The sequence below is a fragment of the Mustelus asterias genome, chromosome 17 (assembly GCF_964213995.1).
Source record: "Mustelus asterias chromosome 17, sMusAst1.hap1.1, whole genome shotgun sequence".
Classification (NCBI taxonomy): domain Eukaryota; kingdom Metazoa; phylum Chordata; class Chondrichthyes; order Carcharhiniformes; family Triakidae; genus Mustelus; species Mustelus asterias.
The window spans coordinates 70,287,709-70,302,545 of record NC_135817.1 but is presented as its reverse complement, the minus strand read 5'-3'; the positions used below and the strand labels follow the sequence as shown (position 1 = coordinate 70,302,545).

The 14,837-nt window shown below is 40.7% G+C and overlaps 1 protein-coding gene across 1 annotated transcript in view; it reads left to right on the top strand.

The window, feature by feature from the left end:
- Window positions 1-14,837, top strand: part of cblb (Cbl proto-oncogene B, E3 ubiquitin protein ligase) — a 177,013-nt gene that overhangs the window by 100,807 nt on the left and 61,369 nt on the right. Inside the window, exons 3-4 of the mRNA XM_078232936.1 lie at window positions 9,213-9,369; window positions 11,889-12,010. Coding sequence (XP_078089062.1) covers window positions 9,213-9,369; window positions 11,889-12,010 — 279 coding nt within the window. The remainder of the gene's footprint in view (window positions 1-9,212; window positions 9,370-11,888; window positions 12,011-14,837) is intronic.

Here is a 14,837-nt window from a genome sequence, read left to right as displayed (position 1 = left end):
TCATTGGAGAGTAGCGCCAGTCGTAGCACTAAATTGATCGTGGTAGACTGGGCTGAACTGCTAATAAGTGAACCTACAATCAAACGATGGGAAGTGTTTAGAGAAATAAATGGTACAATACTAAGTAATTAGAAACCTCGTAACAACAAATGCTCCACTTGTAGAGTGAAGCCACCATGGTCAACACACACGAGGTATCAGGGAAAAGGTGAAATTTTGCACTAATGCAAGTAAGTGCTAATCTAGCAGAGCTTCTTAAAAATACAAGAAAGGGAAGGGGTAGAAAGTGTTGAAGTGTAAAATGGGAATAGAAAAAGATACAAGGACATTAAAGCTAATATTGAGAGTGGTAAGAAGGAAGGGGAGCTCATTAAAGACAAAGCAGGCGAGATCGCTGTTGGGGCCAAGGGAGGGAGAAGTAACTGAACTCCATATTTTCCCATGTTTGTCTGAGGCTTGACCAATGTGCGGCCCGAGGGCGAATACTGCCCTCAGCCTTTTTATGCAGCCGGGAGCCAGTTTCTGATATGTCAGTCAAACAGATAAGTTTGAATGGAAGAATCTGCGTGGAGCTGCTCCTCCAATTCTCAGCCGGCAGGGTTGAGGGGTAGCGAGCCAAAGGCTGGGGTCAAGCTGCAGAGAATAGAGGTGCCATTGCGCATAGCCCGGGATGGGGCTCAGGGAGCAAAGGTGCCAAGGAACAGAGGTGCTGGGCAGCTGAGGCCTGAGCATGCTGGGGCAGAGCGTGGGGCAGCAGGAGCAGGGCCCACTGCCATCTGCGTGAGTAAGTGACTGGAAACAGTGTACGAGAGTGTGGGGGGAAAGAAGAGAGTGAGTGATGTGAAGAGCTCTGGGTGGAGCAGAGAGGGGAGGGAGTGGGTCTTTCATGTCTCGACCGTGTCATGCTAATATTCATCTTTATTTTTCATTGTTGTTTTGCTTAGCAAATCTTTTCTTTTCATACCTTGAGTTTTTAATTGAAATTCATATTTAATTGTGTACCAAACTTTATCCTTCTGAAATTTGTTCATCGGCCCCTTGAGTGAGAAACGTTTTGGAAAGTGTCCCCTCGCACAAAAGGGTTGGATAAGCCTGTTCAAACATGTCCGTAAGCGGAGGTGTTTTAAGTTTTGGAAAAGGCTGTTGTGTGTTTCCGCAAACCCTGTGAGGTCAATTTTTAAGGTGACCTGCAGCAAATGTTTTTTGGGTTAAATAAGAAGTATAGTTTATTCAAGCATTCAAACCTGGGGAATGGTCACACAAGCACGCAATAAGATGATAGGAAAGAGGAGTTTTTGCAGCTATGAATAACTTGAAAGAAAAATGCACCACAAATATGTGATATCAGTTCACATGATTCCTGACTCCGGGAAGTCAGAGTTCAGTGAGGGTTCTTTCACCGAGGAGCTACGGTTTGAACAGGTTCAACTTGCTGAAGCAAGAATTGCAGAATTAATTCAAAGTTGATGGTGATACAGTGAGGCGAAGTTGGCATACAAAGACTTGGTCTACTTGGCAGGCGATGGCAGGAATCCTCTTGAGAAAATGCCTTCAAGGTGGCGTAGCCATGATTCAGGCTGCCCTTCAGCTTTGATGTTTCTAGGCTGGAGCATAAACAGCAGACTGAATTGTAGAGTTTAAACTTCCCAAAGGGCCAGAAGCTAAGGTCATGTGACATTGCCCAGTTGCAGGCTGACCAGCAGCTTCTGGTCAAAATCCATTGTTCACCATAGATGAATGGTGGCATTTAGTGCCTTGGCTAGTATGATGAGTTTAGATAGCTCTCCCTTTTTCCAGAGGACCAGACTGGGAAGACAAGGTGGTCTACTGCTCCCTTGTTTTGTTTAGTGTAATGCATCCTTACAGTCAGAGGTGTGAGATTCCACAAGGATGAGGGTTGAGCTTCTGTACCATAAGGAAATTTCCAGTTGCTGCAGAAGATTCTGCTGCTCTATATTCCTTATTTCTGTAAGATTTGAAAAGTAATGCTGTCCATTGGCTTCTAATGCGTGCTACACTTCTCATAAACTTTGTTTAGGGTGTTTTCAGTTCATAGAATTATAGAATCCCTGCAGTGTAGGAGGAGGCCATTTGGCCCATCAAGCCTGCATCGACAACAATCCCACCCAGGCCCTATCCCTGTAACCTCATGTATTTAGCCTGCTAATTAATCCCCCTGACACTAAGGGGCAATTTAGCACGGCCAATCAACCTAACCTGCACATCTTTGAACTTTGGGAGGAAACTGGGGCTCCCACAAGAAACCCACGTAGACGAGGAGAAAGAGTGCAAACTCCACACAGTCACCCAATCCTGGAATTGAATTCGGGACCCTGGCTCTGGGAGGCAGCAGTGCTAACCACTGTGCCACCATGCTGCAATTGAAGAAGACTTCACCCAATTCAGTGTAGTTCAATGTTACGAATTCAGTCAGAATGTCGTGCAGTCTCATGAAAGAAATATATAATTTCTCGGCTATTTAACATTGGATGTTCTAATTTGTTCTATGGGTTTAGACATTGGTTCCTGGTACTGCACCATTTATTTTTTTATGTAGAACATAAAATGATACCTACAATGTCAAATTGTATTCTTGTCCTGTTACAAGATAATAGTTGTATCCACATTAGCCATTGTACAAATCTGCACTATACAAAATGTTTTTTCTGTGCTTCCTATGTGTAGCTATTAGCCTTCTGGGAGAGACTGTTTTCTCCTTTTGGAAACAATGCTGACAGCCTATTTGCAGTAAGGAACGTGACTCATATGCATTTGTGGTTCTGACTCATCAAAGACTTACTATTTTAGAAACAGCAGCATTGTAATCCAACGGAGGCTGATGATGTACATTACCGGCCTGTATGCAAGAAACACAATGGGTTCTTCAGTTTAATAATAATTCATTATTTTTCAAAGGTAAAAGAGGACATTATAGAAAGTTAAAAGATTGAGGAATTCTAACATTTTTAGGACCTCGAAACATACTGTTATCTATCTAAGGAAAAATCTATGTTCCACTGACTTTAAGCTTGTACAAATTTCACTTTCACTTGGTAAATAGGATGAGATATCTTCTTTGAGATTTGATGTCAATATTGTCCTAAAGTTTTCTTTACTGACAGATCATGACAGCTGAGATGAATTCATTTGGGAATACTGATTTACAAAACTTAGCAAAGAGTTTTTAATGACTACCTCTACTCTATTATTGCAATCAACCACATGGCTTTGGGTTGCTTCTATACGCATCAATCATGAAAGTGCTCAAATTAATGATTTAAATTGATCTGGGAGAAGTGCACTTTGTTTAACTTAGTTATTCCCATAAACCCAGTGATAGAGCTCCTGGAATATGTTGAATCTGAGCAGATAATGAGGAAATGGGGTCAGTGGACTTCAGAATCTTGCACAGAAAGTACGAAGCAACCCTTGAGATGATATCCCCTCAATCTGTAAAGGACAAGGCCATGACGTCCACTGCATTTCCTTGCTGCTGCTGGAATCTAGCACTTGAGGTACATTCTAAGGGACACTGTAGAACCTAATCATTTTGTGTTGTAGCATTACCTTAAAACTGTAACCTTTTCATTGTCGCCATATATAATAAAATACGTCAATTCTTGTGCACTTCTTCTGATGTGGTATTTTGATTGGTTTCCTGTTTATCATGCATCTAGAATAGTATCTGATTGTCAGTACTGAAAGCGTATGGCGCATTGTCATTTTTCTCATGTGGTTCCTGTATATTTAAACCGAAATTCTGAGTGCATTCCAAGGCTGTGCCTCTGATGACCTACAACCTTTCAAATCCATTTTTTTTAAAACCGTAAAGTTAAGGGCAAGATTTTAACTTGCTCAAAGCCCGTTCATTTTGTGTTTAAAATTCGGCCCTAAATATTTATATATTTTTATTTGATGCCACTGTACATTTTTAGGTTTATTCCAGTACTCCTCTGTTATTAGTTTCACATTTTTGTTTTCATTCTTTTAATTCCTAATTTATTCACTGCTTCTTTTCTACTGCTTTTCAAACATCCTCTTTTCCCCCTCTCCATTTTAGTAATGCGGGGGCTGATGTGTACAAAATGCTAAGTCCACGCTGGGGGCTGAGTATTTAGGACAAATTGTAAAGGCCAAGACTTCGGTGTGACTTACTTTTAAAAGAAAACAAGTAATTAATTGAATGGGAGTTAATGTCACAGAAAATGGCCCTTCATTTAAGATTGCTTCATAATTGTGTCGAACGCGAGAAGAACACCATTTTGGTCAAGGACAAGATTGAGTTCTAAAGTGTTGGGGCACCATATAACTTTCTGGGTTGCATAAACAAAATACATTTAGTACATAATTCTGCAGTCCAGTTTTAATAATTTCTGGGTCTCTTTTTAAAGGGAAACGACATTCCCAACAGACCAGTTTTCAGTGCCTTGTGCATGCTTTATGCCCTGTGAAAGCAGAGCATTTCACAACTGGTTCTGCATCAAGTGCCTGATGTAACCTCCGTCTGATCAAATTATGTATGAACAAATTTCCAGTAACGTGTATCATGATTAGCGGACAATAGAGTGGTCACATTGTGGCTTGTGGTTTGAAGAGAAACAATAGTGAGTGGCGTTGATTTAAATTGACATTTTAAAAAATCTTTCGCTGGCTGGGTCAGCATTTTTTGCCCATCCAAAATTGCCCTTTAACTGAATATCTTCGACCACTTGAGAGGGCATTTTAAGAGTCAACTACATTGCTGTGCGCCTGGAATCACATGTAGACCAAACCAGATAAGGATAGCAGATTTCCTTCCTTCCTTTAAAGGATATGAATGCCTTGTGGGTTTTTATAATAATTGACAATGGTTTCATGGTCATTATTAGTCTTTTTAATTCCAGATATTTTATTGAATTCAAATTCCACTAGCTGCCATGGTGGGATTTGAACCTGGGTCTTCAGAGCATGACCTTGGATTTCCGGATTACTTTTCCAGTGATACCATTACATAATTGGTCGCAGTCACGAGGATTCTTCCGAAATTTTTAGTTCTCCTGATTTGTTGTAGTGGGGCTTACATCATTTTTATTTTACGTATTATCGGTTGCTTGACCAGATTCTTTAACTTTAGTTTTATTTACCTAAAGGAATTGATTTTAAATGAGATTTAATGAAACTGTAGTCTTTAGTTAGTGGCCATATAATAACTATTGAAGTTGTTTAACAGCTGCACTGTGACTTATTTGAGCATGTGGTGGAACAAAAGGAACTTAATACGTTTGTTTTCCTTGTTTCAAATGCAGGGAGAAGTGAATACACATGATAGAATTAACAATGTGTCAGATTTCTTGATTTTGTTGGAGAGTGAGCAAACCTTTCAGCATTGATTTTGTTGTCTTTTTGTTTTTGGAATTGTATACAATCATTTACTGTGGATAAATAACCCAAGGACAAAAAAATGAACACATTTTTATTACTTCTAAATTTGACATTTAAAAAAAAAACAGAAAGCAATTGACATGAATATGGAAATCATTTTGGTTGAGATAGAATCATGGTAATATATTTTGTATGTGAAATATTATCCATCTTGTGTTTGAATAGGACTTTTACATTTAAATGGGGAGTGCTGGTCATTCAAAGAGATCTCTTGTGATCCTTTGATCTTAAATGATAAAGTTGGATCATTTCCTTTATGTCAGCATGATCTAATTTGTGATGCAACAGTTACTTCAGTTATAGCCCAACTTTGAGATGGCTGGTGTACTTCAGTAACTGTATAAAGATAAATACATTTGAGTGCTCGACCTTGAATCATAAACCACCTGTAGTTTTTTTGGGTTGCATTTTGAAACTTGCATAAGATGTTGTACTGGTTAACACAAGTGTCAATTCCAGCTACTGCAAGCCATAGAAACGTAGAAAATAGGAGCAGGAGGAGGGCATTCGGCCCTTTGAGCTGCTCTGCCATTCATTGTGATCATGGCCGATCATCACATTCAATAGCCTGATCCCACCTTCCCTCATATCCTTTATTCCTCTTCGCTACATCTAACTGCTTCTTAAAAACACAATGTTTTGGCCTCAAGTACTTGCTGTGGTAGTGAACTCCACAGGCTGACCACACTCTGGGTGAAGACATTTTTCCTCATCTCTGTCCTAAATGGTCTACCCTGTATCCTCAGTCTGTGATCCCTGATTCTGGACATCCCCACCATCGAGAAAATCCTTCTTGCAACTGTCTTGTCTAGTCCTGTTAGAATTTTATAACTTTCTATGAGATCCCTTCTCATTCTTCTGAACTCCAGCAAATACAATCCTAACCGACTCAATCTCTCCCCATACGTTAGTTCTGCCATCCCAGGAATCAGTCTGGTAAAACTTTTGCTGCACTCTCGGTAGAGCAAGAACATCTTTCTTCCTCAGATAAGGAGACCAAAACTGCACGCAGTATTCCAGGTATGTGGTCTCACCAAGGCCCTATATAATTGTATCAAGACATCCCTGCTCCTGTACTTGAATCCTCTCACTTTGAAGGCCAACATAGCATTTTCCCTTTTCTTAAACTGCCTGCTGCATCTGCATGCTTACCTTCAGTGACTGGTGTACGAGGACACACAAGTCTCGTTGCACATTCCCCCTCTTCTAATTTAGATAGTAATCTGTCCTCCTGTTTTTGCTACCAAAGTGGGTAACCTCACATTTATCCACATTAGACTGCATCTGCCATTCATTTGCCCATAACAACAGCAATCAACTATATTCAACTCCATGCTAGAATCAGCTAACACAATTTTGTTGTGTGGAAATTGGTACCTTATGTAAAAGAACTTGATATTAACTGTCATGGTTTGGACAGGTAACATGCATAGTGCCGCTGCATGATTCCCCAAATGTTTGCAGTTTTGAAATGGTTTTAAAAAGCAAATTGAACAGCTATTATTTCATTCACAATAATCTAGCATTGTTTTACTGGACAGTAATTTGATTCTGTACATGGTTTTTTTGGAATATATAGTAGTTGTGCAGAAAAAGAAACAATGTTGAACTTTAGGTGAGCATGCATTCCAATTCAAAATCTTGCATTTATGCAGCAACAACATTTGTCACTGAGCCACTTAAGGAATAGATTTTGATTTATTATTGTCACATGTATTAGCATACAGTGAAAAGTATTGTTTCTTGCATGCTATACAGACAAAGCATACTGTTCATAGAGAAGGAAAAGAGAGAGTGCAGAATGTAGTGTTACAGTTATAGCTGGGGTGTAGAGAAAGATCAACGTAATGCAGGGTAGGTCCATTCAAAAGTCTGATGGCATCAGGGAAGAAACTTGTGTCGGTTGGTGCGTGACGTCAGACTTTTGTATCTTTTTCCTGATGGAAGAAGGTGGAAGAGAAAATGTCCGGGGTGGATTGGGTCCTTAATCATGCTGACTACTTTGCCGAGACAGCGGGAAGTGTAGACAAAGTCAATGGATGGACAAGGCTACATTCACAACTTTTTGTAGTTTCTTGCGGTCTTCGGGCAGAGTAGGAGCCATACCAAGCTGTGATACAACCAGAAAGAATGCTTTCTATGGTGCATCTGTAAAAGCTGGTGAGAGTCGTAGCTGACATGCCAAATTTCCTTAGTCTTCTGAGAAAGTAGAGGCGTTGGTGGGCTTTCTTAACACGTTTCAGCATGGGGGGACCAGGGCAGGTTGTTGGTGATCTGGGCATCTAAAATCTTTCTACTTCATCCCTGGTGATGTCCAGGGCATGTTCTCCTCTATGCTCCCCGATGTCGATGAAAATCTCCTTCGTTTTGTTGACATTGAGGGAGAGATTATTGTCTCCGCACCAGTTCACCAGATTCTCTTTATTTCATTCCTGTACTCTGTTATGTCATTGTTTGAGATCTGTCCTACTACGGTGGTGTTGTCAGCAAACTTGAAAATCGAGTTGGAGGGGAATTTGGCCGCACAGTCATAGGTGTATAAGGAGTATAGTAGGGGGCTGAGAACACAGCCTTGTGGGGCACTGGTGTTGAGGATGATCGTGGAGGAGGTGTTGTTGCCTATCCTTACTGATTGCGGTCTGTGGGTCAGGAAGTTCAGGATCCAGTTACAGAGGGAGGAGCCAAGCCCCGGGTCACGGAGTTTGGCGATGAGTTTCGTAGGAATAATGGTGTTGAAGGCCCAGTAGTGCATTGCAAAATGTACCATATTGGACACAAGATTTTCATCAAATGGATATGGAAGAGGATTTTCACATTTTATTTTTATTGACTGTGTAACATGGGGGTCCAACAGACCAGATTTAAGCAACTTAAAAATATAATGCAGCAAATTTAAAAAAAAAATCTGATTGAAAACACTGCTACTTTTGTCAGCCAATAAATGTGCCAAAATTGAACAAATGTTAAATCACAACAGTGTGTTATTACACAGCTGTTTGCCTGTAGCTGAGCCACTGCTGCCTGCTGGCAATCTCTTAGGGCCACTTTTCAATACAAGTCCATTGCTGAAGTTGAAATGTATCCTTGAGGGAGGGTAAATAAATTCCTTGAGGGGAATGCTGTGGGGGCAGGGGCAGGTTATGGGAAACAGGGGAGGAATGAAGCATTCTGGAAATGATACTTGATCTGAAAGGAAGAGGAGTGCCAATATGAACTGTTGAGGGAGTGGGGTTGGAGAGTACAAACCTAGTGGGTGTCAAGTGAGTCCGAATGCATTTTGAGCTACTTTTTAGGGTGAGTGGGAAGAGCAGCAGCAACTTAGCTGGGCTGGGGAAAAATAATTCTAAATATTATTGGGAAATATGTACCCACAACTCCAGCAATTTTGTGCTTTTTAACATTTTAGTTTGCCCCTGGAGGCTTCCATGTGATACAGCTTTTTTCCCTCCAATCCAGGTGGAAGAAATTTGCGTAAAACATTTCAGTTAACGGAATGCACAGAAGTTGTTCACTTTCCCATCACAGAATTGTTGTTTTTGGGCCTGTAAACTGCTGGTTACTATTTTTCTAAGTTAATATTTAAATAAAAGGAATTATGGTTAAGGGATCAATTCTTTTATTGCAAAATGCTAATTCCTAGGAGAAATGGACTGTATTCCCAGAAAAAATTGGCATTATATCGTAACTTAGAAATGTTTATTATGTAAATGATTGCACATTTTAATTCATGTTAAACCATCATATCTTTGATGAAAAAAAAATAGCCTGTGATTTTTTTTTTTCCTTTTCAGGACCATTGTGCCATGGAAAGTCTTTAGACAGTGCCTTCATGAAGTTCATTCTATCAGCTCTGGTTTGGAAGCTATGGCGCTCAAGTCTACAATTGATTTGACGTGTAATGATTATATTTCAATCTTTGAATTTGATATCTTCACCAGGCTCTTTCAGGTGAGTTAATGATTAATAAAATAATTATCTGCAAACAAGAATAGTTATGATACACTAAGTGCATTTTAAATTGGCAGGTAAATGGCTGTGCTAATCTGCAGAGCATCGCAATGCGTTGGGCAGGGTGGAAGGGAGTTATTGGGGGCGTGAGGAAGATGTTGGGTATAAACAAACGAGGGTTGAGTGTATTAAGTGAAGGGGGAAACCTTGTTCCTGTTTTTCTACAGCTGGAAGCTTAATGTTGGTAGCTATTAAAGAGGAGTGCACATATGTAACATGAAACTCTGAGTGGTGGTGGGGGAAGTGATATGCTCAACAACAACAAAGGTTTGGGAATCCAAGAGTTAGAACCATATTTAACTCAACAACTTGCCACCTTTCGTTAGGTTTTTCAGAAGTAATTAGCTCCAGAGGAAAGAATTCTGAAGAGAAGCTAGGCCAATTGTCTGCACATATGGGCCTAAGCTAGGAGGGAAAATAGATTAGGAAGATTAAAATGGATATATATTGGGCAGAAAAGAGGATGGCTAGTTTCAAAGTTTTGGGGACCGATCTTGTAGTTAGAATTGTCTTTAGAGCCAGGGATCTGACCTGATCTGATGCAGTAGGCGTTAATTGCCTTCTCCTTGGAAATAGGCAGTAAAATAGTTTTTTGATGTGCAGTGTCATGCTGGAGAGACCAATGCATGAAAATAGATGATTCTTGCAAGCTGAAGGGTTCCCTTGCAATCTTAATGTAAATGACCTGAGTCAGAGTACTGTAGATTCCAAAGCTGAGGATCAGAAAAATGTACTTATACTAAGACTCCGACAAATTGTAGATCACTATGGTTTGCCCTGGATCAAAAGTGTCTGTTTTTTTTCTTTTATTTGGGTGGATGTGCTTGAAGTCACAGGTTATTTTAGAAAAGACGAATCCATTATTGCCTTGGGTGGGGGGGGGGAATTCCACAATTATTTTACATGTAATGTTATCTAACGTACTGTCATTGCATCTACAAAAGCATTATTCTGTATATGTATGGAGTTGAGGCCCAGCTCCCACAAGAACTTTAATAGTTAGACTATTGAAAATCCTAACTCTAAAGATTTTCCCAACAAAAATGTATGGTGCTGCCCTGAGAGAAATTGCTGGTTGTCCCAACATTCTTTGAATGGTCTGTTGAAGGGGTTGGTGGAAACTTGGTTCTGTAATTTCATAATATGTTTTGAATGATATTAAGCCCAGTTTCTATGTCCTCATTCAGTGATGTATATAAAATTCTAGGATGGGTGCAGCGTGCAATGACTGGCGAGAGGTTACAGAAAAAAATTGGCTGCAAAGATAACTTTATATAATTTATCTTTCTTCTCTATAAAATTATAAGAAAATTTAGGTTTGGGGAATGTGGTCAAGCTTTCTTAAATGATGCACAATTTGGATGTGGTACATTTTAATGTGTTTGTAAAGCAAACTGATAGAAACTGGAGGGTGGCACAGTGGTTAGCACTGCTGCCTCACATTGTCAGGAACCCGGGTTCAATTCCAGCCTTGGGTGACTGTCAGTGTGGAGTTTGCACATTCTTCCTGTGTCTGTGTGCGTTTCCTCGGGGAGCTCCAGTTTCCTCCCACAGTCCAACGATGTGCGGGTTAGGTGCATTGGCCATGACAAATTGTCCCTTTGTGTCCAAGACATGTAGGTTAGATGGATCAGCCATGCTAATAGGGTTGGGGGGGGGGAAAGGCTTGGGTAAGATAATCTGTCAGAATCAGTGCAGACTTGAAAGGCTGAATAGCCTCCTTCTGCTCTGTAAGGATTCTATGATTGGATTTTACGATTCTATTCTATGATTCTATGTCTAAGTAGGTAAAGTTCCTTTTGGTCACCAGAAGTATTTTTCCCTTCTAATTCGATCAGTGGATGCGCTGAATATGGACTGCTATAGTGCAATCATTAAATGCCAGAGATGGTATGAAGAGCCTTAATTGGTCACCTAAGTGGTGCAATTGGTCTCTGGGTACCTTCTTTGCCGCTGGCAGAAAGATGGTAGACAGGCCACACTCCCCACCTCCCCCATCCTCCTGCTTAATCATCTTCAATTATTTCCTGCCTCCCAACCCACTTCTACAGAGAGGTGGCAGAGGAATGATGGGAGGGATGACTCTTTTCCATACTGTAAATGTCAGCAGTTCTGTGGCCTCCTGAGCCCCCGGACTATACTTTTCTTTCAAACGAGTAGCTGAATTGCCTAATGACCACTTAGAGGTTATTCATGTGCATATGACAAATTGTACATTGCTGCAAAATCTAGTTTTAATGAACTATTTCAGCAAAAGTTCTTGTTATTAATAATGATGATACAGAACTATGCTGTAATTGGAGAGCGCCAAAACCAGGAAGAAGTTGCACTTTGTGTCTCCAGTAGTTTGTAGATGGTATCTGTTAGCATTTAGTGGTTATTTAGTCTTTCAGGTTTTTTAACTTTGTCGAAAAGCCTTTATTCAGGTGGAAAAAAAATTAACTGTTTTTCATTGTTAGCCTTGGACCTCTATCTTAAGAAATTGGAATTTCTTGGCTGTGACACACCCTGGCTACATGGCTTTTCTCACCTACGATGAGGTGAAAGCTCGGCTCCAAAAATACATCAACAAACCTGGCAGGTAAGGACTAAACAAACTTGATATAAATGGAGCTTTCGTGGTTGGGGAGAATATCAGGAGGTAGTTCAATTTTTTTTTAGAGGAGGGGTCCAATTGCTCTGGTATTTAACAGGATTCCTTGGTGAATCAGGGAAGCACAACTGTTCCTCCGAGCCTGCAACAGTGCTGGGAAGACACTTACTTGTTTCCTGCAGCAGTCTCTGTCTCCCTGTGTCTGCAGTTCAGATCCTTGTATTAAGCTTTTTAAAAATGTATTTGTCACAAGTAGGCTTACATTAACATTGCAGTGAAATTACTATGAAAATCCCCTAGTCGCCACTCTGGCACCTGTTCAGGTACACTGAAGGAGAATTTAGCATGGCTAAATCAGGTGAAAGGAGCAGCACTCCAAAAGCTCGTGATACCAAATAGACCTCTTGGACTTTAACCTGGTGTTGTGAGACTTCTTACTGTGTCCACCCCAGTCCAATGCTGGCATCTCCACATCATACTAATTGGTGAAAAGGTCTTTTGGTGGCTGCATTTCATTGTATTCTTGGATGTAATTCTTGGATGAAAATTTCATACAGAAGGTTATGCTGCATGTGTTGTCAGGGAAGGTGGAGGCATAGTGATATTGTCACTGGACTAGTATTCTAGAACCCCCAGGGTAATACCCTGAAGACCCAGGTTCGAATCCCACCACTGCAGATGGTTAAATTGAAATTCAATAAAAATCTGGGATTAAAAAGTCTACTGACCATGAAACCATTGCCAATTGTTGTAAACACCCACCTGGTTAACTAATGTCCTTTCAGGAAGGAAATTTGCTGCCTTGCCTGGCCTATGCCTGACTCCACACCCACAGCATTGTGGTTGACTCTCAAATGTCCTCTAAACAAGGACAATTAGCAATGGGCAATAAATACTGGCCTAGACAGTGACGCATGTCCCGTGAACGGATTAAAAAAATAAAGAGCAATATTTACATAGGTTACAGTAAGTCCTCATTTAAATTTGTAGTTGTGTTCTTGAAAATTGTGACTTTAAATGAAACAACTTAAGTAAATCACATTTTCCCCGTTAAAGCCATTGTAAAAGCTTTAGTTATGTGCTGTAGGACCCTTCTCATCAGAAAAAAAATTAACATTATGCCCTGTAAGTTGAAATACTTCACACGGCTCAATTCCTATATTAGTAAATGAAATAACTTTATACTAAAATGTAAAATATCTAAGAAATATGATAACTTTCTACCTGCATTAGCTTCCATTCGCTGATGATAATGCTTGCTGCTAATCCTGTATCATGAATCTCTGGTTTGTCACATCTCAATATCGGACCTTCTTGTTCACTGTGGACTCCTTCTTCCCTTCTGACTTGTGGCCTCTCCCACTCCCTGACTCATCCTCTTGCTGCCAACTGTCCGACTTACAGCCTCACTCTATCACTGGTCCTTTCTCTCACTGTATCTCCTGGTCCCCAACTTTCCCACTCACCATTTATCTCTCCTGAGCTGACATCCCTGTCCAAGGTCCAGATTTAATCCAACTTGGAGTTGTGAAACTGTGCCAAATTGCAGAGCTGGAGCTGTTATAATTGATTTTTTAAAAAATGCTTCAACTCGCCACTTTCCTCTCCTGAATTCTCACTGTTTAGCGAGGGCTCTGCAGTTGTGCCCTTGCTCACCAGTGAGGGCTCAGGAGAGAGAAGCAGGGAGATTGGGAGAGCAGGAGAAGCCGCAAGTCTGAGAATCGGCAGTGAGAGGATGAGTTGGGGAACAGCAAGGGCTGTGAGCCGAAGGATTGGTAGTGAAAGGGTGTGTCAGAGCGGGAGAGGCCGCGATTCGAGAGGGTTAGCAGTGAGAGAATAGGCCTGGATTCCAAAATTGCGCTGATTGGTCATGGGGGCCCTTCGTCAGGCTGGTGGGAAACAATGTTGAAGTGAATCTTGCAACACTAAGTGAGAATCAGCTGATAAAGTTTATTTATTAGTGTCACAAGTAGGCTTACATTACCGCTGCAGTGAAGTTACTGTGACAGTCCCCTAGACGCCATACTCCAGCGCCTGTTCGGGTACACTGAGGGAGAATTTAGCGTGGCCAATACACCTAACCCGCACATCTTTTGGACTGTGGAAGGAAGCTAGAGCACCTGGAGGAAATCCACACAGACACAGGGAGAATGTGCAGACTCTGCACAGACAGTGGCACAATCCAGGAATCAAACCCAGGTCCCTGGCACTGAGGCTGCAGTGCTAACCACTGTGCCACTGTGCTGCCTTATTAAGGTGGAATATTGTGAAATGGGGCAGCATTAAACGGGGCTTACTGTATCTAGAAAATAATAATATGGTATTAGATAATGACTTGTATTATCTGAAATTGCTTGTGATACCATATGCTATCTGTTATACACCTGCTTTGCAATTTGGGAAGCTTGATATTCTGGAGTTTGATGTTTCTGTGTTACCTGGTTGTTTATTTTTGTACCATATGGTCTGCTTGAAGTGCCGTCAATTAATCCTGTTCTCTTCGTGAAAATAAGCTAGGCTACAATAAGTACCAAAACTGGCAAATCCACTTTGCTGAAAGGTGGGATTTATTATCTTCAATTATAACAGTTATGTCTGACAAAGTATAATAGACCATTAACTCTGCATCAAGCTTTTATGTATTGATGGAACATAATCTGGAAGGCCCAGGGCACAACCTAGTATTTGCCTTTAGCAAAGCTTTGCCAGCATCCCACTGTGCTCACGCTGTACTCATTTATATTTTGGCTCTGCACATTTAAAATTACTTCTAGCATTCATGTTTGATGCCAAGTGGGTTGATATTTTAACAGTT